Here is a 22,452-nt window from a genome sequence, read left to right as displayed (position 1 = left end):
CCATATTGAAGTCTTTGCTGGTTAACTTTTTCAGAAAACTATGAAAATAACAGATGATCTTTTTATGTTGATTTACCCTGCCCTTAACCTTTGGTCACACTGAATGAATGTAATAACCACTTTAATCTTTTTCACATCTTCACATCATAGTTTCCACTTGACCCTTCATTCACTTACTTGGCGTTATGCAATACTAGAGTTCCTTCATTTCAATGAAATTCCACACTAGGTAATACATAATGTTTAATAACAATTCACAAGAGTTAACATGAACTAACAATAAAAACTACCCGTAAATCATTTACTAATCTAAGTTAATAATAATTACAACATTTACTAATAAATGATTGAAATTATTCAATTTCAAAATATTCTATTAATGGACCTCAACAAACAAATTAACAATGAACGGTTGTATTTTTATTCATGTTAACAAAGATGAATAAATACTGCAACAAATATACTCCTCATTGTTAAAGTTAGTTTTGCATTAACATTAACTAATATATGTTTATATAGATTAATTCTTAAAGACAAATTAATGAATTGTAGACTTAATTGGTTTTAGTTGGCTGCTTTTATTTTTTAAATTAGTATTAATTTAATGTGTTGGAAAAAAGTTTGTGTTTATTACTTTTTTTTTCTAATTTTTGATTCTTAAAGAAAACCTGGTGAATTTTTTCGGAGAACTGTTCTAAAATATTCCAGATTATTTTTGACTGATTTACCCTTCCCATACTCTTGGTCACGTAGGAGTGAAATAACCACGTGACAATCTTTTTCCATATCATGAATCACAAGACTCCTGCAACTACTAGTTTCCACTTGACCCTTTGTTCACTTACTTGACATTATGCAATACTACCTATGTGTTCCTGCATGTAAGCCGTGAATCAAATGGATATTTTATTAATTTTACTAAAAGTAAAACATGTTATTAAAAACTAGTTGGAAAAAGGATTCAAATCCGTATAGGGAGAATCACACTGGCTAGCTGAAAAATAAAGCATCTTGGCCTAAAGCAAACACAGCGGATGTGTTTCAGAGAAATCACAATCATAACTGCTTCATTAACAAACATTAGCCTCATATTGCACTATGGAGGCTGTCATAAGACCATTAGAGTCTGTAAATGATCTTCTAATTGCATTGTAGACAAGGCCACACCCTTCATAGGAAGTGCTTTTGCAGTACAAATACATTTCTCAGTTACCCACGAAGCCAGTTTCATCTTTTACATCTCGTGTAGCAACAAACTCACATGGAAATGGAGTCTGAGATAGAACGAGGAGCCCAGAGCAAGCAGAATCTAATCAGTAAGATAATCTCATTTTTTTTTACTCTAACACTTTTGTCTCCGAACATTGGACTTTAACATGCTGAGAGTATAATAATAGTCTTTACAACAACAGGACTTGTGTGTTGAGGTTGACTGAGGTGTCGACTGACTTTGCATTGTTCAGCTATGATTAGTTTTATTTGACATTTGCATTAATGTTTGATATGCAAAGCAGTCAATTTTCCACACCGGTTCGCAACTGTTCCTGAGGAAGAGGAAGAAAGAAATATACAGCACATATATGAAGTCACATAGCTGTTTGTGTTATTTTCAGTAGGCTATTCCTAGTCAGAAATTGTTCAGATATTATCTGAACAGACACGAACATGGCATGTCGCAATATCTAACAGGATAGTAACTGCAAGACTATTGGGATGTCAAGAAGACTAAAATGGTGAAAAAGAAAGGGTGACAGCCACAGAACATAAACTGTACAAAAATTTGTATGTATTTATTCCATGGTCTGTCTGAATACAAGATTTTGATTGGCTGGCAGGTATGGAGTAAAACCATTTAATGCAATAATAATAATATATATACACTAAAATCTTGATGCTGAATTCACAGTAAGTTCTGTATTTGTCAACTACTCATTTTAGCCTTCAACATTTTGTGGTTCAGAGTTGCCAATTATCCTGGTTTGAGTTATCCAAAGTGGTTCGAGTAATCACATAAGATTATATATAACATTAAGCGTTTAATATAGTTTCTTGATTTCCTCTCTTAGGTTAATAGATTGCTCTGTACAACACAATATTGTAGCACTTCTGACTGTATTATACAATAATCTGTACAGTGAAACAGCACATGGGAACACACATAAACATGTCAATCTTTCTTTTCAAAAAGCATGATAAACAGGTCATATAAGCATAAAATATGGCCTTGGTTTGAAATTGTTGGGTGTGTGTGGAAAAATTTGCCTTATCCGTCACACTTAGGGGTTGTGGGGCCAATGTTCACCACCCACTCAGTGGCAGCTCATCGGGGGAGGCAGGGGGGCTTCCACAAAATTTTAAGGTGAAAATTGGAGGAGAAAGATTTAATGTTAATAAAATTCACAATTAAGTTCTTCATAACATGTTACTGAAGTTGGAAAGCGCCTCTTTTCCATCGCGAATCAGCTGATGTTATTACAGCCGCCAGGTGATAGAGAAGGGGAGGGGAAGAGTGTGTCTCCGTATGGAAGCATATGGGTAGCATTATTCAATTCGAGATGTAATATGCAAAATGACAATGCAATATGTAAAATGGCAATGCATTTCTGTATTTACATTTACATTTACCAATACATTTGTGCAACGTTTGGTGCAAAATAAAAATGAAAATTAAATGACATAATTTTCATTTGCCATTTCTTACACCAGTTTTAATATGTAAAATTAATATTAATTTTAACGCTTTATAAGTTGCAAAATGAAAATGTATTACAGAAATGATTAGATATGTCTAACATGTTGAAGCAAAAACTGTGGCAAAATGATAATTCAAATGCTATTTTTCTTAATTGCATTAACACTCACAGTCAAAACACTTACGATTGCATTTTCATTCAGTGTCCCGCAATGAATGTAGCAAAATTCAAAGTGCACATTGAAAATGCATTCCGAGCCAATCACATCTCCGCCCCCTCGAGCCACGTCAGTCACTGCGTGAACAAGGTGGGGCTTGCAGAAGGTCAAGAGACTCAATACTCAAGAAGAGGATTCAAGAGAAAACATGGACAAGACAGTTGGCCCGTGTACGTTTTGATCATTTCGGTTTATGGCTTAAATATTTCATTTGCACTTGTGAGTGGAGCTGAAACACTGCTTTCATCTGATTGGTCGAATCGCTCCGCCTTCAGCTCGGTCTTTTTATTGTTTCAGGCAGAATAAGAGTCAGTGCCAGTGAAGCACTGTAATGTCTGAAACCACCGCTCACTGTTAATTAGCATAATATTTGAATCAGATGTAGCTGGGCACATAATTCGTGCTGCTGAGACCTGCAAATTATTTATAGGTTGTAGTATTATATGAATATTCTCCCACTGATAAAAACAGTGCAAATAGTTATGTTTCTTTGGATAAGAGTGAAGTGGAAATAAATATAGTTAAATTTAGGAAATAAAATTAAATAAGATTTTTTGGGAAGGTAATTCTGGCCAGTTATACAAGCAACACGAGTCGGACGAGTCTTAGGATCTGAGCTGAATTTGGTGAAACATTAAAGTTCTAGTCTGTGTCAATTACTCTCATAATAAATATTAATAATAATGTTACCTGTATTTTTCGGTATAAATTGCATCAGTCCAAAAATACGTCATGACGAGGAAAAAAAACATATAAATCGCACTGGACTATAAGTCGCATTTATTCAGAACCAAGAGAAAACATTACCGTCTACAGCCGCGAGAGGGCGCTCTGGGGTAGGCTACAGGAGCACTGAGCAGCATTGAGCTAATTTTACTATTTTTATTTAGAAATGTAACCACCATATTCATTTTTACAATTATTTATTAATGTCACACACACACACATACCTAGTGCCTTATGACTTAAAAGATGAGAGTGGTAAATGTTACAGACATGGAACTATTCAGTCTATTATTGATTTTTATTTCCACTTCACTTTCATCCAAAGAGAGAGAACTATTTGCACTGTATTTATTAGTGGGATAATATTCATACAATACTACAACCTAGAAATAATTTGCAGGTCTCAACAGCACGAATTATGTGCCCAGCTACATCTGATTCAAATATTATGCTAATTAACAGTGAACGGTGGTTTCAGACATTACAGTGCTTCACTCGCACTGACTCTTATTCTGCCTGAAAGAATAAAAAGACCGAGCTGAAGGCGGAGCGATTCGACCAATCAGATGAAAGCAGTGTTTCAGCTCCACTCAAAAGTGCAAATGAAATATTTAAGCCATAAACCAAAATGATCAAAACGTACACGGAACAACTATCTTGTCCATGTTTTCTCTTGAATCCTTTTCTTGAGTATTGAGTCTCTTGACCTTCTGCAAGCCCCACCTTGTTCACGCAGTGACTGACGTGGCTCGAGGGGGCGGAGATGTGATTGGCTCGGAATGCATTTTCAATGTGCACTTTGAATTTTGCTACATTCATTGCGGGACACTGAATGAAAATGCAATCGTAAGTGTTTTGACTGTGAGTGTTAATGCAATTAAGAAAAATAGCATTTGAATTATCATTTTGCCACAGTTTTTGCTTGAACATGTTAGACATATCTAATCATTTCTGTAATACATTTTCATTTTAATTTTGCAACTTATAAAGCGTTAAAATTAATATTAATTTTACATATTAAAACTGGTGTAGGAAATGGCAAATTAAAATTGTCATTTAATTTTCATTTTCATTTTGCACCAAATGTTGCACAAATGTATTGGTAAATGTAAATGTAAATACAGAAATGCATTGCCATTTTACATATTGCATTGTCATTTTGCATATTACATCCTGAATTGAATAATGCTACCCATATGCTTCCATATCTCCGAGGCTAGCCTTCCTACTGGATAATATCGACCAACCATCATAGAGCATTAGAGACTTAAATTATGTGATATCATTTTAAACGTCTCCCGCTGTGCTGATAATGTAGAAAGTACTTATGAGTAGCAGCAATATTGAATATTTGATTTCCACCAGATTTACAAAGCTGTCATTTAAACAGTACATATACACAAAATAAAATTAAATAGCACAACATACAGCTCTCTTTTAACACAGACTTTTAAAAAGAGATGGATGTTTGCTGGATGTAGGCCAGGTAAGTGAAATTATATTATATTGCTGTATGTATGTGACTAAAAGCAACTAAAAAGCCACTTTAAAGTGGTTAAGCAAATATTTATAATAGGCAAGGATCCCCAGAGCAATACAATTATTGTACCTCCTCTATTTTAACCCATGAGCCGCCACTGCACCCACCCACTTACCCATAAAGGACCACCCAGACCTGATTTATGATGAAGTGGGATTCCCTGGTGACACGTTTATCTGAGATACTGTTGATCCAGTGAGGGGCCGATATAGAATTTTTGGTGTTAAGTGCATCTATTCAGAGTTAAGGGTGAAAGATAAGATGTGGTTTACAGTTTGATTGCTAGTAAGGGTTAAGATGAGTCCTACTAGTAATTTGCTAGTTACAAAGGGAATTTAGTTTAGCAAACCAATCTATCTAAATTAATTGAATCATCATTTTGAGTTTAGTGGTCAACTGTTACACTATGACACTTTTTTTTGTTTGCTTGTCATTCTAAAATGAAGTGAACCTAGGATGCGGAAAGAATCGTGAAACTGCATGGTTCAGATTTTCTACAAGATAACTGCATTTAGCAATATAACTCCCATGTGAAGCATCAAATCACATGCCATATGCATTGAACAAAACATGTAATTAGCAACACGTGCTGTTTTTGAGTACGACACTGTTTTCTGTGGTTGCAGGTGAGAATAACGGTGGTCTGGGCTGCTGTGGGTGGATCCTTGTGATTATCTCTGCATTTTTCTCCATCTTGATATTTCCAATCACCATTTTCTTAAGCATTAAGGTATGAATCGCAAAACAGGACAAACAAAACAAATAATCCTGAAAAATATGAATTACTATGCTCTTAGGGACCAGTGTTATTTTTGTATAATTTAAGCTGTTGTTCAAATATTTATAACCCACTTATAATATGTTTGATAACTGTTTTATAGATTGTGAAAGAGTATGAGCGTGCTGTCATATTTAGACTGGGGAGGATAACAGCCCGAAAAGCCATAGGACCAGGTAATACTTTGATTCAGAAGGTTAAAGTTAAACAGACTCTTTAATAACACCATCTTTTGTCAAGGCAAATCAATATTTGCCTTGACGTTCCTCTATGGAACAGGCACCAATTGTTTACAACAGCTGAGGACATTTACAGAACTTGTTCTTAAAACAATAAATGTGGCTTACCAGCTCAATTCCTGTTCAAGGAGTCAGTTTAGTTCAAGTAACGAATCAATACTGTTTGACACAGACCATATAATAACAAATATAACAATAATGTTACTTGTGTCCAGGAATCTTCTTCATCATCCCCTGCACGGACTCGTTTGTTAAAGTGGATCTTCGAACCATCTCATTTGACATCCCTCCCCAGGAGGTAAACTAAAATAAAATACTCAATAAACCAGAGGTAAATATAGAGAAACTTGCATTTAACACGCGAACAGATCCAGCAAGCGAAGTCAAAGCGGAATCAACTGAGGTTCTCCAGTCCAAACAATTAACGTTTTATTTCCTGAAAACGTGTTTACGAATGAATCATTTCCGTGAATGATTCAATGACTCGGTTGTAAAGACGGTCTTGTTTCCTTCTTGAACGAGTCGGTGTTTTTGAGTGAAAGGTTTGAGGCTGAATGCTAAATAACATATTAAATATCCCTCCTACTATATGTGCCACATAAATATATGGCAGAAAGGGTAATGGTAGTCTAAAAAGAATGCTAGTGTACTATTCTGTTTAGAATTCACCCTGAGTGAATGACTATGTGACTCACTCATCACGACGTCACTTGTTTCGTTCCTGAACGAATCAGTGTTTTGAACGAATCGCTTCAGTAAATGATTCAACGACTCACTCATAAAGTCTCGTGTTTTTAAGCAAATCGTTTCAACAATTCACTCAAAACACATGTTTAGTTATGTTTAGTTAGTTAAGTCATGTTTAGTTTAGTTTGCGAATGAGTCAATTGCATTACTTTATTTAGGCCAACTCCTCAAGGCAGTCACTTGTTTTGTTCCTGAAATATTGATTTTGTATTTGTTTGCATTTAGATCTTGACCAAAGACTCAGTGACAGTTTCTGTGGATGGAGTTGTGTACTTCCGTGTAAACGACCCTGTTGCCTCAGTGGCAAACGTGTCTAATGCAGATTACTCCACTCGTCTGCTGGCCCAGACCACCTTGAGGAACGTCCTGGGCACCAAGAACCTGTCTGAGGTCCTTTCTGACCGAGAAGGCATCTCCCAAAGCATGCAGGTGAGTGTGAAGAAGAAAGGTACATCTGGCATTGCTGCTTGTGCATCAATGATATAAATGCAGGTCAGACTGCTGAAATTTTGATCCATAATTCTTCTCCCTGCTGCAGATGAGTCTAGATGAGGCCACAGATTCGTGGGGGATCAAGGTGGAGCGGGTGGAGATTAAAGATGTGAAACTGCCACAGCAGCTGCAGAGAGCAATGGCAGCCGAGGCGGAGGCGTCCCGTGAGGCCAGAGCAAAGGTGAGTATTACTGCCACACATTACTAATGTATGTTTAAATGTATTTAAAAAAATCACTACATTTAATGTACAATTTGTGGTGCCACACCCTAATATAATGGTTTGTGTTAATGTAGGTTATTGCAGCGGAGGGTGAGATGAACGCATCCAGAGCTCTGAAAGAGGCGTCTCTGGTGATCGCAGAGTCTCCATCCGCCCTTCAGCTCAGATACCTCCAAACCCTCAACACCATCGCAGCTGAGAAGAACTCCACCATCATCTTCCCTCTGCCCATGGACGTCATAAGCCACTTCATGAAGAATTGATTGCTGCAAAATTCATAGTGTACAGATGCTCGCAAGTTATTCATTTAGAAATTGTGCATGATTTTCTTTTTCATCATTTATCTTTTCCGAGAAAGAGTGACAAGGTTTACAAATGATTTATTTATAAAAAAAAATACAATATCAGTATCATATTTTACTACGTATATCAGTGTGTAAAACTTTCATATGCCAAAGAGTATGCATGAAATTAAATACACTACAACAATAAGTCGATTTTAAATTTCAGCTGTTCTTCACCTGACCATAAACAACCGTTCATTTAGAGACCAAAAAGAAACATTATAATAGCAACATTAGGAATTATTAACATTTAGTGCACTTAAAAATTAAGATTAGGTTTGCGTTAGATTCAGTTAGTACTGTGGCTTCAGAAAGTATGATGTATAGTGCACATCACATGGACTACGTTTAGTGGTCAGTTAGATTAGTTAAATTCATCCCAGTGACTAGAAACTTTTGAACCCATTTTCCAAAAGTTGGTTAAATTACTCTAAATAAAAAGATAAAAATTAAAAATTTTTTTTTTTTTTTTACTAATCTTCAACAGTGTAGTTGAATACTATCTTAATCTCTCTAAAATGTATTTCATTACTAATTATTACTAAATACTTTCTTAACCTTGACTACAATACAGGGATAGTCATTAAACTGCTCTTTTAATTCGTTCAAATAAATGATTCTTGAACTGATCAAAGTATTTTAAGAAGGTAACATTAAAAACGTATAGCCTATAATATAACATTAGGTGTTAAATCCACTATTGTTTAATATTGAATTGTTCTATAGTCTGTACAGTATTTAATGCAAGTACATGAAAAGTAACTGAAAAAATAAATAAATAAAGAAGCAATTCCTTACTTTTAAAGGGAAAAGTGTTTCAATTTCAGTCGTCAATCTTATCAGGTTATTGTACATCGTTACTCCAGTAGATGGCGATAAAGTGTGTTTTTGTGTGTACTGCATGTGTTATTAAGGTCGCTCTGATTCTGCCAAGACATGTTCCTGGATCAACATCTTCTGATTATTGTACAGAAAATATAGACTTAACCCATTCCCCACCCCTAAACCTAATATTATAATATCTAATGACAGATATTTCCTAAAAAGTTATAGGCTATCTCAATTCTGACTGGTTGATCGGAATGATGATCCTGGATCAACAAGGATATTTTGAATTAGCTTTTATTTTTATTATCAGTTCAATTTAAAATGTAAGTATTTTATATATAACTATTTAGTTTTTTTAAGTAAGCTTAATCATTAATTACAAATATATAATAAAAGTATCTTAATTATAAATAGATATATTTGGTGATTCTTACCTGCAAGTTATGATAAGAGAAATCTTTCTATATTTAAAGCATTTTGTTTATAATTGTGGCGAGTGGGGCGGCCGAGAGACGTGGGAACAAGGAGTGAGGCCGACGGAATTATTGGGAAATCAGCGACACCTGCGCCCCACCGCCGGTCTCGAGTCCCACGTAGGAGATGGAAGGATATAAAACTGGTGCGACGACCGTGAAATACGAGAGAGGACCAGGCCTGGGCTTTAGTTACGTTTTGCTTTTTATTTATGCGCACCAGTTGTCAGTGAGGGGCTGGTGCGCTGTTTTGTGTTTATTTGGAGTTATTAAAGTTTCGTTTTGATTGGGCGTCAGTTCCCGCCTCCTTCTTGCCGATGATTAGGAAGTTGAATTCATTACAAGAATGTTCATTCAATATAGGGCTGTCAAATCAATTAATCGTGATTAATAACATCCAAAATAAAAGTTTGTGTTTACATAATATATGTATGTGTACTGTTTATATTTATATGTAAATACAAAAACACACATATACATGTAAACATTTAGGATACTATATATGTAATATACATATTTATATATTATTTGTTATATACATTTATATTACATATATATATACTTCAATATATACATGTATGTGTATCTATATAAATATATAACTAAAAACAGACTTTTATTTTGGATGCGATTAATCGTGTTTAATCACATTGTTGTCATTGACAAATATATGCGTTAAACATTGTTCTGTAACATTTTACTGAAACATGTAAGTTTAAACATCCAGCTAATGTTTTTTGACCAGTACTACTTTCTACTTTCAGATGATTTCGATTCGAGTTCATTCAAAAGTAACATTCATCCATTACATGAAAAAAATGTTTTTTAAACAATTCAAAAATTGTATGTTTTAAATGTTCTGCGATCATTCAGAAAGAATGTTTTTAAAACTTGTAAGGAATGTTAGTAAAACATTCTAAAAACATATTTTTGTTAGCTTGCTAATGATAACAAATAAGCAAAAAAGCACATGAGCATTTTATTTTGAAACATTTTAATATTCATCCCCAGCCCCCATAGTGATTACAAATGAGTTATATATAAATTCTTTCCATTCCTTATACTTCCTATGCTACAGTTACAGCGTGAACCATCACAATTTGAAAACGTACAAGGGGAAGGAATGATCCATCCAAGACAAACATGCATCGATTACTGTGCACTAAAACACAATAAATAGCTTACAAACGACTGTAAATCCAGTCAGAAAAGACATAATAGAAGTCAAATGTTAGTAAGTAGACAGAGGGACAAATTTAATTCAGTTCAATAAGTGTCTCCACCACTCTCAGTTTACATTGACTGTGTCAGTTTTTTCAGGGGTAAGTTCACATTCAGTAGTTTAGATGTCCACAGGACAAAGAGTCAGTGTCTGTTGTTTCATATCATTCATTATAATCTATGGACTAATGCCATAGTGAAGGTCATCTTGAGGGCCACTGAGAAAACAAAACAGGATTTAAGTATAAGATTAAATACATATTTACTCCTTTCAGTAAATGTAGATTAGTAACAATTTTGTACTTTGTTATAAACCATAGCAGGTGCAGATTGAGGTTGCTGAGGTTTTTTGTTGAGACATTAATTCAGAACATAAATACACAATATGAAAAAAGTACAACAAAATAAAATTAAATAAAAAAAATATTATTTGAAAAATAATTTGGTTAAAAAAATTTAATAAAAAGAATAAATAAAAAAGCTGACAAATATTTCAAAAGATGCATTAATTTTCTTGTATTATTAAGCCAGATATTAGAAGCATATTGACTCTTAAACCTTTTCATTTTTGCTACTTTTGCACAATAAAAAAGGCACATTCAAGGAACATTAATGTACTTTTTGTTGTGAATCAAAATTATTCTGAATTGTAGTCACGTTGCTAATGTAAAACGATCTGCTGTAGTCTAATATATATATATATTTATAATTTTAAAAAACACACTTTAAAATATGAAACTTTTTTGGGTGTGGTATAAAACAGAATTGTGCTTGACGGGAAACATCTAGAAAACTCTTTAGAATCTGTGCCAGAGTAGCAAAAATTGAACAAAAAAATCATTTCCATCACAGTGACAGAAGCAAATGAAACTAATTCAAAATGCAAAGCTACATAACTTGAAAATGCATAAGAAATAGAATAAAAATACATTTCACAGTAATGAAAAAAATAACTGTAAACAATAGTGTCTCAAATGAAGAAAAACGTCTGCAAATACATGTTTGCTGTGTGTGTGGATTTTTTGTAGATTGCTGGTCTTGAATAGCAGATTATTGTCCTTCTGTGTATGATACCCTGTACAAGCACCATCTGATCATAGAAAACAATATTATCAGTGAAGAGTTTACAAAACTTCTCATTTGTATCAAAAGTGTCAAAGGTTGCCCGTTGAAAGATGCATCGATTGTAGAAACACACAAACGGAAAAAATTTGAATCCAAATTTTCAAAAATTCAAAGAAATGGCCTCTTTGTTTTGAAATATCAAAACCCACTTTGCAAGAGCAATTGTATTTTTCATTTAAAAACAATCATGTTTTACTGAAAAACTGAGAACTGCCTTTAAAACTGAGCAAAATAATTTCCCTGAACTTTATCATACGACATTTAAAGACACAGTTACATTCTTTTCTAGTTCACTCATACAGAGAAACCTCTCTCTGTTATGCTACACTCTACAGAGGTAATACGAGAGTTAACCAGCATTACAATAGAGATAAATCCAAACATACGCTCAACTACCATATTGTACCTCTGTAAAACCTTTAAACAACACACCTCTGACAGGTGGGACGTCCTAGAAGTTACGGGTAAAGTACTGTCCTCAAACATTTCAAAAACTCATCAGAGGTGGAAGCTATCATCCTCAGGAGTCCGAGTATCTACGCTAACATGACAACTATCCTAGGACTCACATTAAAAATGGAAGACTTACATCACATGCACATCAAGTAGCAAAATGTCCATTAAATAATCAGAATTACAACTACAATTTACAACATTTCCTGTAGTCGGTACCTATATATTTGCTTGATCTCCCTGTTTTATGTCATGCATGAAGTGAGAGCACTTGCTTTTGTCAGGTAAGTTAGGATGAACAGGCGTGATGCTGAAGAGTTTGTTTGTCTTGTTAACCAGGCAACCAGCAAAAATGGGCACATTGAATCTGTGCCAGCGAAGGTGTCATGTCAGTAAACGGATTTGTGTATGAAGAAACACTTGCTGGTTTTGATATGAGCTGGATTAGTCTTTTCGGAGGGTCCAGGAAAACTGTAACTGCTCATGCACCAGTGCTAGGTATTGCAGTTTGTTAAGATGATGAGAAAAGGCCTTTATACTGCAAAAAGCATTTTCTTAATAAGCATTTTTGTTTACCCCTACAGTTATTTAAACATTTTTTTTATATATATTAAAATAGAAAACAGTAATAATATTTCACAATATTACAATTTTTATTGTATATTTTTATCAAATAAACGCAACCTTGGTTAGACTTCTAAAAACATTTTTAAAAAACGTACTGAGCCCAAACTTTTGAATGGTCTACCTCATTACGAAAACGTAAGATGTAGAAATACGTAACAATAAGTACATATCACTGCAGATGGTGCGTCATTTGAAAACGTCATGGAACTTTAGACTTATAGCGCCACTCAATGGACACTTCAAGTCAGAACTGTGGTGACTACAAAACCAATGTCACATAAAATTTACCATATGCACATTCATATGAACTCTTTTAGCACCACTAAGTGGACGTTTCACAAATATGTCACGAAATATACATGGCAGTACGTGTTTCGTGTCTTGCGGAAAAATTCCCAAAGGTACGTTTTCGTCATGAGATCAGGTTGCGAATGGTAGTGTATACATATATAATAATAATAATAATAATATGCAAAAATGTTAAGAATATGTAGATATTTTTACAGTAAGAAATAAATTAAGAAAATTACATCTTGCAGTATATATGTCTTGACTAATTCGAAACATTCTAAATCAGAACTTGGGAGATTTGTGAAATCAGAAGACATATCGCATAAAAAAATAAACCAGACCAGGAAAGATGCTGGTGCACTTATCTGTAGGAAGAAGGTAGGGCAGAAACCTAAAGTGCTTTTTGTTGTATAAAGTTCTCGTATGTCATTCAGAAGAAACAACAGACATTTGTGTTGGAGTCCAACAGCATGTTTTAGAGTCAACGCTGAGCTACTTCTATAATACACAAAAATGATCCTGCCTCCATGCAGACCAAGCATTGCTGGCAGCACATCATAAGCATTAGCATCAACAGCTCTTTCATTCTGAAGCTATGCATTTCTGATACAAAAAAAAAAAAAGGCTGTCTGACCATTTCGGGTTGACATTATCCTAATAAAGGATTAGGATTTTCTCAGGAAAACAGGGACGGTCTGCACCCCAGAATGATACAATTCTGTCACAACGAACAGGAACAGAGAATGGGCGATGTGACTGGGATTCAGTAAAACAGCTCATCTGGGTAAAGTGTTGGCGTTCGGGATCCGGGCAGGGGACGAGCGTGCTGCTGGTGAGCCTCTAAGAGTGGGCGTCCCTGGTGCTGGAGAGGGGCCAGGAGAACAGGAGTGTGTGGGGGTCCCGGGACCCGGAGAGTAAGGGTAAGGAGGGATATCAGGCCCGGGGAAGAAGGCTCTGTGGATGGGAGAAGAGGAAGGCGACAGGTGGGGACTCGTCTGGAGAAGCCAGAGCAGCTCTTCATTGTTGCGGCTCAGGCGTTTCTTCTCGTTGGTCTCCTTCTCCACATATTCCTGAAGGTTTGCGTTCTCCTCAGACAGTTGTCTATAAATATAGGAAGAAATAGTCAGGGTCAGTCAAAAGACCTTAATTCACCCAAAAATGAAAATTTGCTTTAATTTACTCACCCTCAGGCCATCCAAGATGGAAATTAGTTTATTTCTTCATTAGAACAGATTTGGAGAAATGTAGTATTAGATCACTTGCTCACTAATGGATCCTATAATAATCCATAATAATACTTCCTCCAAAAAAAAAAAAAAAAAAAAAAAAATGAAAAGCCTGTTGTCCACTCATCAAATCCACTGGTATATTTGTTTAAAACTGTTTTTTTGTTGTTGTAAACGGTGATTGATCTGTGCATATTTCTCCTCTGATTCAGACCAGACAGCTTTTTTTTTTACTGGAAAAAGCCATATTATGGATAGAGGACTCATATTTTAGTATTTGGATGTCTTAATGATGGATTTGTTCCAAATTAACACTTAGCTTTTCACTTCACAAGATGTTAACGGATGAACTGGAGACATGTGGGTTAGTTATGGATTATTGTGATGTTTTTATCAGATGCTTGGATTCTCATTCTGACGGCACCCATTCACTGTAGACAAGTTACCTAATACTAAATCTCTTCAAATCTGTTCCAATGAAGAAATAGACTCATCTTGAAAGCCAGAGGGTGAGTACATTCTCAGCATATTTGCATTTTTAAGTGAACTACTCTTTTAATTTCAATACTGTATTCACCTTGACACTGAGAGATGGCGATCAATGCGGGCCACCAGGTCTTCATTCTGCTGCTGAAGCACCTGGACCCGCTCCTCCAGATACAGGTTCTTTTGGGCCTGCTCGAAGAATCAAGTGAACACAGAGCTCGACATTAAATTCTTACACAACCTTCCCCTGTCTGCACAACAGGGGTCTGAAACATACTTCATGTGAGGAAAAAAACTATGAGAATTTATAAAAGCTGAATGGAAAATGGAAAAGCACGCCCTGTTTCTACATCATAAATAATATAACTTCCAAAGGAGCAGAAAGGAAAAGCAAAAAAAAAAAAATGTTTACTATAACATTACAATAAAATGCCCTTTCTAAACGCAGTACAGAATATATACAAACATACATCATATACAATACTCTTGAAGGACCCCAAGAGGTTTGCCGTGCCTGTTCAGAAATGTATTCATTTTCTTCCTTTAATTATTCATTATGGTGTGATCTTTTTGGATGTTTCAAGGGTTTGTAAGGAACTTGTTAACAATATCTTTTGTTACATGAGCTTCAGTAAGGAATGTAATGTGCCATGTCACTATAAAATCAAATCAGTATTTTATCATAGAAATGAATGATTATTTACCATTCCGCACTATAAATATTCCAATGTATTTTCTTTTGGTTTTATCTGCACTTCTGTCATAATTTTCTTTCATGCCGCAGTTTTTCTTTTACTTGCATGATTTTCACTTTTCCTGACAATTTTTCATACACCGTTTTTTATAATTATTTTTTATATTTATTGTTCAATGTTTTCTTCTTTCTGCCAGTAGTGTTGTATTTATTTGCACAGTTTTTTTTTTCCTGCGAGTGTTTTTCTCTCACCTGCACTGTTTTCTTTTTTCTTTTTCACCATGACAGTGTTGAGGGAACATGCTAGACTGCACAGTTCTCCTGGACAGTGTGTTCATCCTGCTCACCTATTCATTCAGAGCTTACCACTTTCTCCAGATGACAGATCTTCTTCTCCTGGTCATGAATTTGCTGGTTCTTCATCTCCAAAACCTCCTTCAGACTCTTCAGGTCCTCCTCGATATGCTGATACGGTGCCAGTGCATCCTGCAAATACATTTACAATACTTACTCTCAGTGTTTGTGTGCCTATATTCAAGTATCCCTTTATAAATGAAACATACCACTATCTGTTCATCAGTGCTCTTCCTCAGAGCTTCTTCAAAACGCTTGGCTTTGTCTTTCAGAGTCCGGTTCTGGAAAGTCAGAGTGTCCACTTGGTCCTAAAGGAAATGGTACAGTTGAAAGTTGAATCTATTTGGAGGATTTGCTAAAAATCTCAAACCTTGATTTACTCAACAATCACCTGAAGCGAGAGGCGCAGTTTCTCGAAGTCCTCTTCTAGACTGGCCTTTTGCTGCTCATGGGCTTTCCTCAAGTCTAAAAGAAATGAATGCAGAATTTTAGTTCTTCTCCACATTTTTGTCACATTATTAATCCGACACTAACCCCTCATGGTCCTGGCATGCTCTTCCTGGAGTGTTGACATAGTGATGTTGTGCATGGTCTTCAGGTCTTCAAGGGCGGCCTCATGGTTGGAGGTCAACTCTTCAATCTAAACACGAGACACACAGTTGAGTCTTCAAATTCATGCCATCTTAAATGCCCTTCCCCCGATCCTCAGCCAGAGGCTCCGACCTGTTCCTGGTGCTGTGTGCACAGCTCCTCCACCTCAGACTGGTGCTCTGCTCTGAGATGGTCTCGGTCCGAAGCGTGCCGTAATCTCAGGCTCTCCTCTACAGTAGCGAGTTCAGACTCCTGCTGGACCTGTAACTCTCTCAGCTCCCTCTCGAAACACTGCTCCAGCTCTCTCTTCTCCTTCTGAAGACGCTCCCAGCGAGCTGCGTTAAAGGCTAGGCGATTTGAGAAACCGAGAATATGGATTTACATAACTCAATCCTGCTTTTATATTAGTCGTTTATGGGCACACATGAACCTCTTTGAACTCACCCACTTCATGTTGAATCCGACTGAGTTCCTGGGACAACTCTCTCTCTTTCTCCTCAGCATTTTCAATCTGAAACACACACACACACACAGACACACACACACACACACACACGTTTGTTTCTGTGAATTACTGAATTACTTTTATACTGACCAAACAATATTTTTGAATACATAGCTAATTTATTGCTCTTTGGTGGAATCTAAATAACATCAAATGATAAAAACCCCCAAGAGTGTTGAAACTGTTTGAAACTGACAAACAATATTAACTCAACACATAGACATGTCTGTAAATATAAGATGACGGACACATAAATGATGCAATGGTGCAGGAACATTATCACCCTTGTGTGCACTTAAGTACAGAAAACGAACAGTGCTGTACCGCCCTGATTATGAAAAGCACTTAGAAATAACACATGCTCTGTAGAAACTAATGAAATGTGGCTCGCTTGCATGTTGGAGTCGGCAGGCGTGGGAGACGTTGGCAGGTTACTGACGTACCATTCTGTCTGTAAACGCTTTTACTGCTAAACGGATGAATAGGAGTGCATGTGGAGGAGAGGAATGCAATTAATATTAATGTAGTATGTGTGGCCATTAAGCTGGAATGTTGAAGAGAATAGGTTTTTATTTTTGGATCATGTACATATATTTTAAGCCACCGTGTTTTTGACCTCCACTGACCTCTTTAAATTTAATAAAGTTACTATGTAGGGGCATTTCAGAAGAAACTGTAAATCTTAAAGCCACTAATGAACAGCAGGTGGCACTGTGCTTCTAAAAATGTCTGTGTTTACATTGTTTATTCATTTAGCAGATGCTTTAATCCAAAGTGAATTACCAATATGGAAGGCAACATTTGTGATTCATCCTAAGGAGACAGCGATGTGCTTGAGATTCTGTGTGCAAACACTGACTCAGTGGTCTGCTCTTGCACACAGTTACATCATCCTTACATTCATGACAGATTAGATAAAGACTGTTATTTGTGTTTGGTTTTTGTTTTTTGCTGTTGTATGGTCAGTTTCTAACGGTTGAGCTACACTGTCAGTAAACGGTAGTGAATGCCTAGTGGTTGTGGTTTGGCATGGTAACATAAACATCTGATGTAGTTGTGACATGTGAAGGCCGTAAAATCACTGCGCCCTTGAGCAATTTATTTGATCGCAGGGTTGTGTTGAAGTTTGTGTACTGTATATTATGTCGGATAGAACGTACTGTATCAGCTGAAAAACAAAAAAATTGGAAAAAAGCATCTTTAGGATGATTAAATCTAAAAAAAATAATAAAAAGATTAGTTTTATTTGATACTTTATTTCATAGTTTGATGACATTTTTATGACTTTACTATTAATGAAAAAAAAATAGAATATATATGTATTTCATAGTCTTGATGACTTTATTACGATTCCAAAATGTGTAAAGTTGTAATAAAGAATAAGCATACACATAATATAATATAATATAATATAATATAATATAATATAATATAATATAATATAATATAATATAATACATTAAATATACGATACATATATAATATATAATAGATATAATACATACATAATACATTTTTATTTACTTTGGACTTATTGACTATAAAATATAATAAAATGAAATTTTATAATTCCAAAATGTGTAAAGTAACAATAACAAATGTGTCCATATATAATATAATATAATATACGCCTATTACTTTGAATAATAAAATAAAATAATTATTTTATTTTATAGTTGTGATGATTTAAAAAAATATAAATTAATAATAATGAAAAAGTATGTCATAATATAATATAATATAATATAATATAATATAATATAATATAATATAATATAATATAATATAATATAATATAATATAATATTTGTTTTATTTAATAGTTTTGATGATTTTTTTAAGATTCTAAAATGTGTAAAGTAATAATAACAATGAATCCGTATGTTTGGCCAAAAACTGTTTTTTTTCTGACTATAAGTCGCACCTGACTATAAGTCGCATCAGTCCAAAAATACATCATGATGAGGAAAAAAACATTTATAAGTCGCACTGGACTATAAGTCGCATTTATTTAGAACCAAGCACCAAGAGAAAACATTACCGTCTACAGCCGCGAGAGAATGCTCTATGTCTTCAGTGTAGACTACAGGAGCACTGAGCAACATAGAGCACCCTCTCGCGGCTGTAGACGGTAATGTTTTCTCTTGGTTCATGTCTCTTGGTTCATTTCTCTCGGTTCATGTCAAATTATTTTTGATAAATAAGTCGCACCTGACTATAAGTAACAGGACCAGCCAAACTATGAAAAAAGTGTGACTTATAGTCTGGAAAATATGTAATCTTTAAAAAATACCTTGAGGGAGAAGTGCTGAGTGCAGATCACAAAGACCTCCAGACTCATGCTGGTTTTCTTTAGTTCTGTGTGAAGAGTCTGTAGTTGCCTGGCCTGTTCTGCACAGCGACCCTGCAAGAGCTGCATCTCTTCATTCCTCTCTACGTCCTCTCGCTCTTTTTCTTTCTTCTGTTCTCCTTCCTTTTTCATCTCTGGGCCCGGAGAGCCAGTACGAGGCAAAATCTGCATGCTTGAGCCTCGGATCACCACTGTTGCCCTCTGTTGCCTCTGAAGGACTAAAGATGGAAACACGAGAGAAAAAGCACTAAAAAATCTATTTCATTAAACTCATCTCAGAACAGCCCTCTGTGAATAAAATGGCCTCTTTAATGCTAAGACACCCCAGGGAATACTGCATGCTTAACAACCATGAAACAATTTACATAAAGCTTTACCATAATTTCTATACCTAACTGGATTACTTGAATCTTCTATAAGTAAAGCAAAGGGACTATTCAAAGACTAGACTGTTTTCATTGTAATGTAAATGAGGTATTTGACTCAAAGCTAACGGAACAGTGGCTAGAAAAACCATAACAAATCTTATAGTTCAAATAAAATAATGGAAGAATTCTTGTGTTATATACTTGCAATTGACAATGCATGGATTACAAAGGATATATAGATTAGTTACACCAAGTCAGTTGAACCCCTAATGGAAGTTACATAAAAACATTATTTATTATTATGCTAAACAGATACATTTAAACTTGACAAACTACTTAAAAACTGGCATAAAAATCAAGGGTTTAACATTAATGAAATATAAAATCAAGCTGTATATCCTAATGTGCTTCAAGATGAGTAAGCAACCCAAAACACACATGCTAATGCTAATAGCAGCTAATGTTTTGTTCTTACTGCAGCTGTGTATCAGCATTGATTTCATGATGTATTTGATAAGCACATTGGGCCAGATGGAATGACAGGATGATTTACAGCTATCATTACTGTAGAAACTAATCTTCAGAAGAAAGACTGAATGATTCAGGGCTGCTAATTGCTATGATGGAGTCATAGTTGTCCTCGGTGTTGAGTGTGAAAGCAATTTAGTTTGTAAATGGCAAGCAACACATTTTTTTTCTAGTGGACTTTCCTGATGTATTAGGTACTGAATTAATCGCTGTATAAATCTTTGCAAGCTACAGCTGTCCTATGTACAGTGGAGATAGCATTCTGTATGGGAATGTGGAGATACAATAGAATTGAATTTGAATTAACCTTGATTAACAAAACAGCAACCATAAACACGCTCCTGTATTTAATTAATTTAAACGAATATTTGTAGTAGTGCTTTTAAAATTAGCACGTTAATGAAGCCGATTATTTTCTCCAGTTTAACGGTGTTAAATATATTTAATGCAGGGGCGGAGCTAAGGTTGGCCATCCCACTCACAACTGCTGCTTTTGTCTCTTTTTTTTCTGTTAAGAATTATGTTTATTTAGGCATAGAATGTCTTTATGAACACATCAACTTTTCATTCAGACTTTTCAGATGTGCACTCCACATTGCCTGAGCGACAGGCACTATTCAAACAAGTGCGGAATCAGTACAGGTGATGAGGAACTTCAGTAGAATAATAGTTAACTGCAGTCAGATGAGATTTTGTCATGCCATATGTCAGTAAAAACAAATTTTCCTGTCCTTGTAGCACATGCTCTTCAATTGCACAAACAAATATGGTGACACAGTGCACGCTGTACCCTGTATCATTTTATATTAAAATGCATATGAAACTACAGTATGAACACTCGCGTCAGATCCATATCACATTCCACAGCTCTTAAAGTAATAGCAGCCAAATAACCTAATAACCCAGCTGCTCTGATGTCTGTTAATTAAAGAGGAAATCAGTAACTGTTGTAGCTTTAAGGATCTAAATGTAATACGGAACTTGCCCTCCTACTTGCTGAAGGGCACGGGTAAATATGACATTTATTATAATGGGTTTATGTGAAAATTTAATAAGTTCATTTAAATACTTTTTTTTCAGTCTAATATATTTTAAAATTGGTAGCTCTCAATTATACTGTAATATTGAATGGCTAGAGTCAATGGGTAAATATTAGGAAAAAAAACTATTTCCAGAGACATAAGTAGTATTGGTATCAGCGATACCCGCCTTCAGTCATACAAAAAAGATTAAACATATTAAAATATACTGTCTTTATGTTGTTTCTACATTGACTTAAAGAATGAAGAATGAAAGAGAAAGTATTGCAGTATAAACGTGTTTTGAAAAACTTTAGTGTGGGATTAATTACAATTAGCAATTTTTTTTTATCTATTGACAGCACACATTTTTATTCATTAAACTGACTCAAGACAATCCAGTCCACCACACACACAAACGCATGCACACACACACACACACACACACAAACCAGCCACCAGCCTTCTAGAGTGGCTTAATCTTTAGCCTGAGCATCAGTCTCTATGACAACAAAGAGAAAATTATCTTTTTCAGGTAGCAAGGTGGGCGAAACTGATGTTAGGTAGTCGATTCCCTGCTCATCAGAAAGACAACAACAACAACAAGAGTGCGAGATGCACTCTGAAGCCTCCTAGCACTGTATGTTTACATTTTTCAAGACACCTAACATTGATGTCCTTCGGGAGAACACAAGCTTTAATGAGTGTGACTGACTCCCCAAAACCTATAATTTGCACCCTAGGTCGGTAGATTAGGCAAATGAACACTATTAATTCAAATAATTCAACATGACAACTGAGCTTGGCCCTAGTGGCCACACTGATTACGTCTTATAAGAAGTTCTCACTCATTCTATGTTTGTGTGTGTGTATGGAGAGAAAAATAAAGTGAGTTACTGAGATATGAGCTTCAGATGAGATTAATCCAACAGTGTGACATCGTCTAATGGAGAGCAGCAGGGGACAGCTATGAAAGGAAAGCAATATCTTGGGTTGATCTTTGTTCTGGTTGGTTACCTGGAGACTGCGGTTTAGGCGACACTACAGCGAGTCTCTTAGGGGAAGAGAGAGATGAACGGGTGCCATCAGAACTCTTCTGGAATTCCTTACGGGATGCTATGGATAAAGAAAAGACATCGTAACAAGGGTTAAGGGCAGTTCTCAGGATGTTACCTGAATTAAAGGGAACACATACAGGGCACATGAGTGCAAATCCATGAATGCATTCACAACAGTAACCACCACCCCCTTTTCGTATCGCTCTCCTCTTCCGCAGAGTCATAATATGGTATCAGCGGTCCATGGATCAATTCC

General features: G+C 35.4%; 2 protein-coding genes across 3 annotated transcripts in view; one reads left to right on the top strand and one right to left on the bottom strand.

Moving 5' to 3' along the window:
• Window positions 1-1,172: 1,172 nt before the first annotated feature.
• stoml3b (stomatin (EPB72)-like 3b) lies at window positions 1,173-8,811 on the top strand. Its single transcript, XM_052566624.1, has 7 exons — window positions 1,173-1,316; window positions 5,803-5,906; window positions 6,058-6,130; window positions 6,409-6,491; window positions 7,166-7,369; window positions 7,479-7,613; window positions 7,730-8,811. Exons 1-7 carry the CDS (start codon window positions 1,262-1,264, stop codon window positions 7,916-7,918), a joined length of 843 nt encoding a protein of 280 aa, XP_052422584.1. The 5' UTR covers window positions 1,173-1,261; the 3' UTR covers window positions 7,919-8,811.
• Window positions 8,812-10,277: 1,466 nt separating this feature from the next.
• The window catches only part of LOC127966370 (microtubule-associated tumor suppressor candidate 2-like), a 71,958-nt gene continuing 59,783 nt past the window's right edge, over window positions 10,278-22,452 (bottom strand). The window contains exons 6-15 of one of the 2 annotated variants that reach the window (XM_052567293.1): window positions 22,156-22,254; window positions 19,167-19,441; window positions 16,813-16,879; window positions 16,501-16,715; window positions 16,312-16,417; window positions 16,169-16,242; window positions 15,987-16,085; window positions 15,790-15,909; window positions 14,821-14,921; window positions 10,278-14,118 (exon numbers count right to left, since the gene is read on the bottom strand). In XM_052567293.1, coding sequence (XP_052423253.1) covers window positions 13,794-14,118; window positions 14,821-14,921; window positions 15,790-15,909; window positions 15,987-16,085; window positions 16,169-16,242; window positions 16,312-16,417; window positions 16,501-16,715; window positions 16,813-16,879; window positions 19,167-19,441; window positions 22,156-22,254 — 1,481 coding nt within the window. In that variant the 3' untranslated portion in view covers window positions 10,278-13,793. The remainder of the gene's footprint in view (window positions 14,119-14,820; window positions 14,922-15,789; window positions 15,910-15,986; window positions 16,086-16,168; window positions 16,243-16,311; window positions 16,418-16,500; window positions 16,716-16,812; window positions 16,880-19,166; window positions 19,442-22,155; window positions 22,255-22,452) is intronic. The other variant, XM_052567294.1, reaches the window with a different exon arrangement.

Source organism: Carassius gibelio, chromosome B10 (genome assembly GCF_023724105.1).
Source record: "Carassius gibelio isolate Cgi1373 ecotype wild population from Czech Republic chromosome B10, carGib1.2-hapl.c, whole genome shotgun sequence".
NCBI classification, from domain to species: domain Eukaryota; kingdom Metazoa; phylum Chordata; class Actinopteri; order Cypriniformes; family Cyprinidae; genus Carassius; species Carassius gibelio.
The sequence above is the reverse complement of the archived record's forward strand: the minus strand, read 5'-3'. Positions and strand labels throughout refer to the sequence as shown.

Bases quoted from the DNA above. Each gene is read 5' to 3' on its own strand.
- stoml3b (XM_052566624.1), top strand. From the start codon at position 1,262: ATGGAAATGGAGTCTGAGATAGAACGAGGAGCCCAGAGCAAGCAGAAT. The intron at 5,907-6,057 runs GTATGAATCGCA...ACTGTTTTATAG, and splicing joins CCATTTTCTTAAGCATTAAG to ATTGTGAAAGAGTATGAGCG. The intron at 6,131-6,408 runs GTAATACTTTGA...ACTTGTGTCCAG, and splicing joins CCGAAAAGCCATAGGACCAG to GAATCTTCTTCATCATCCCC.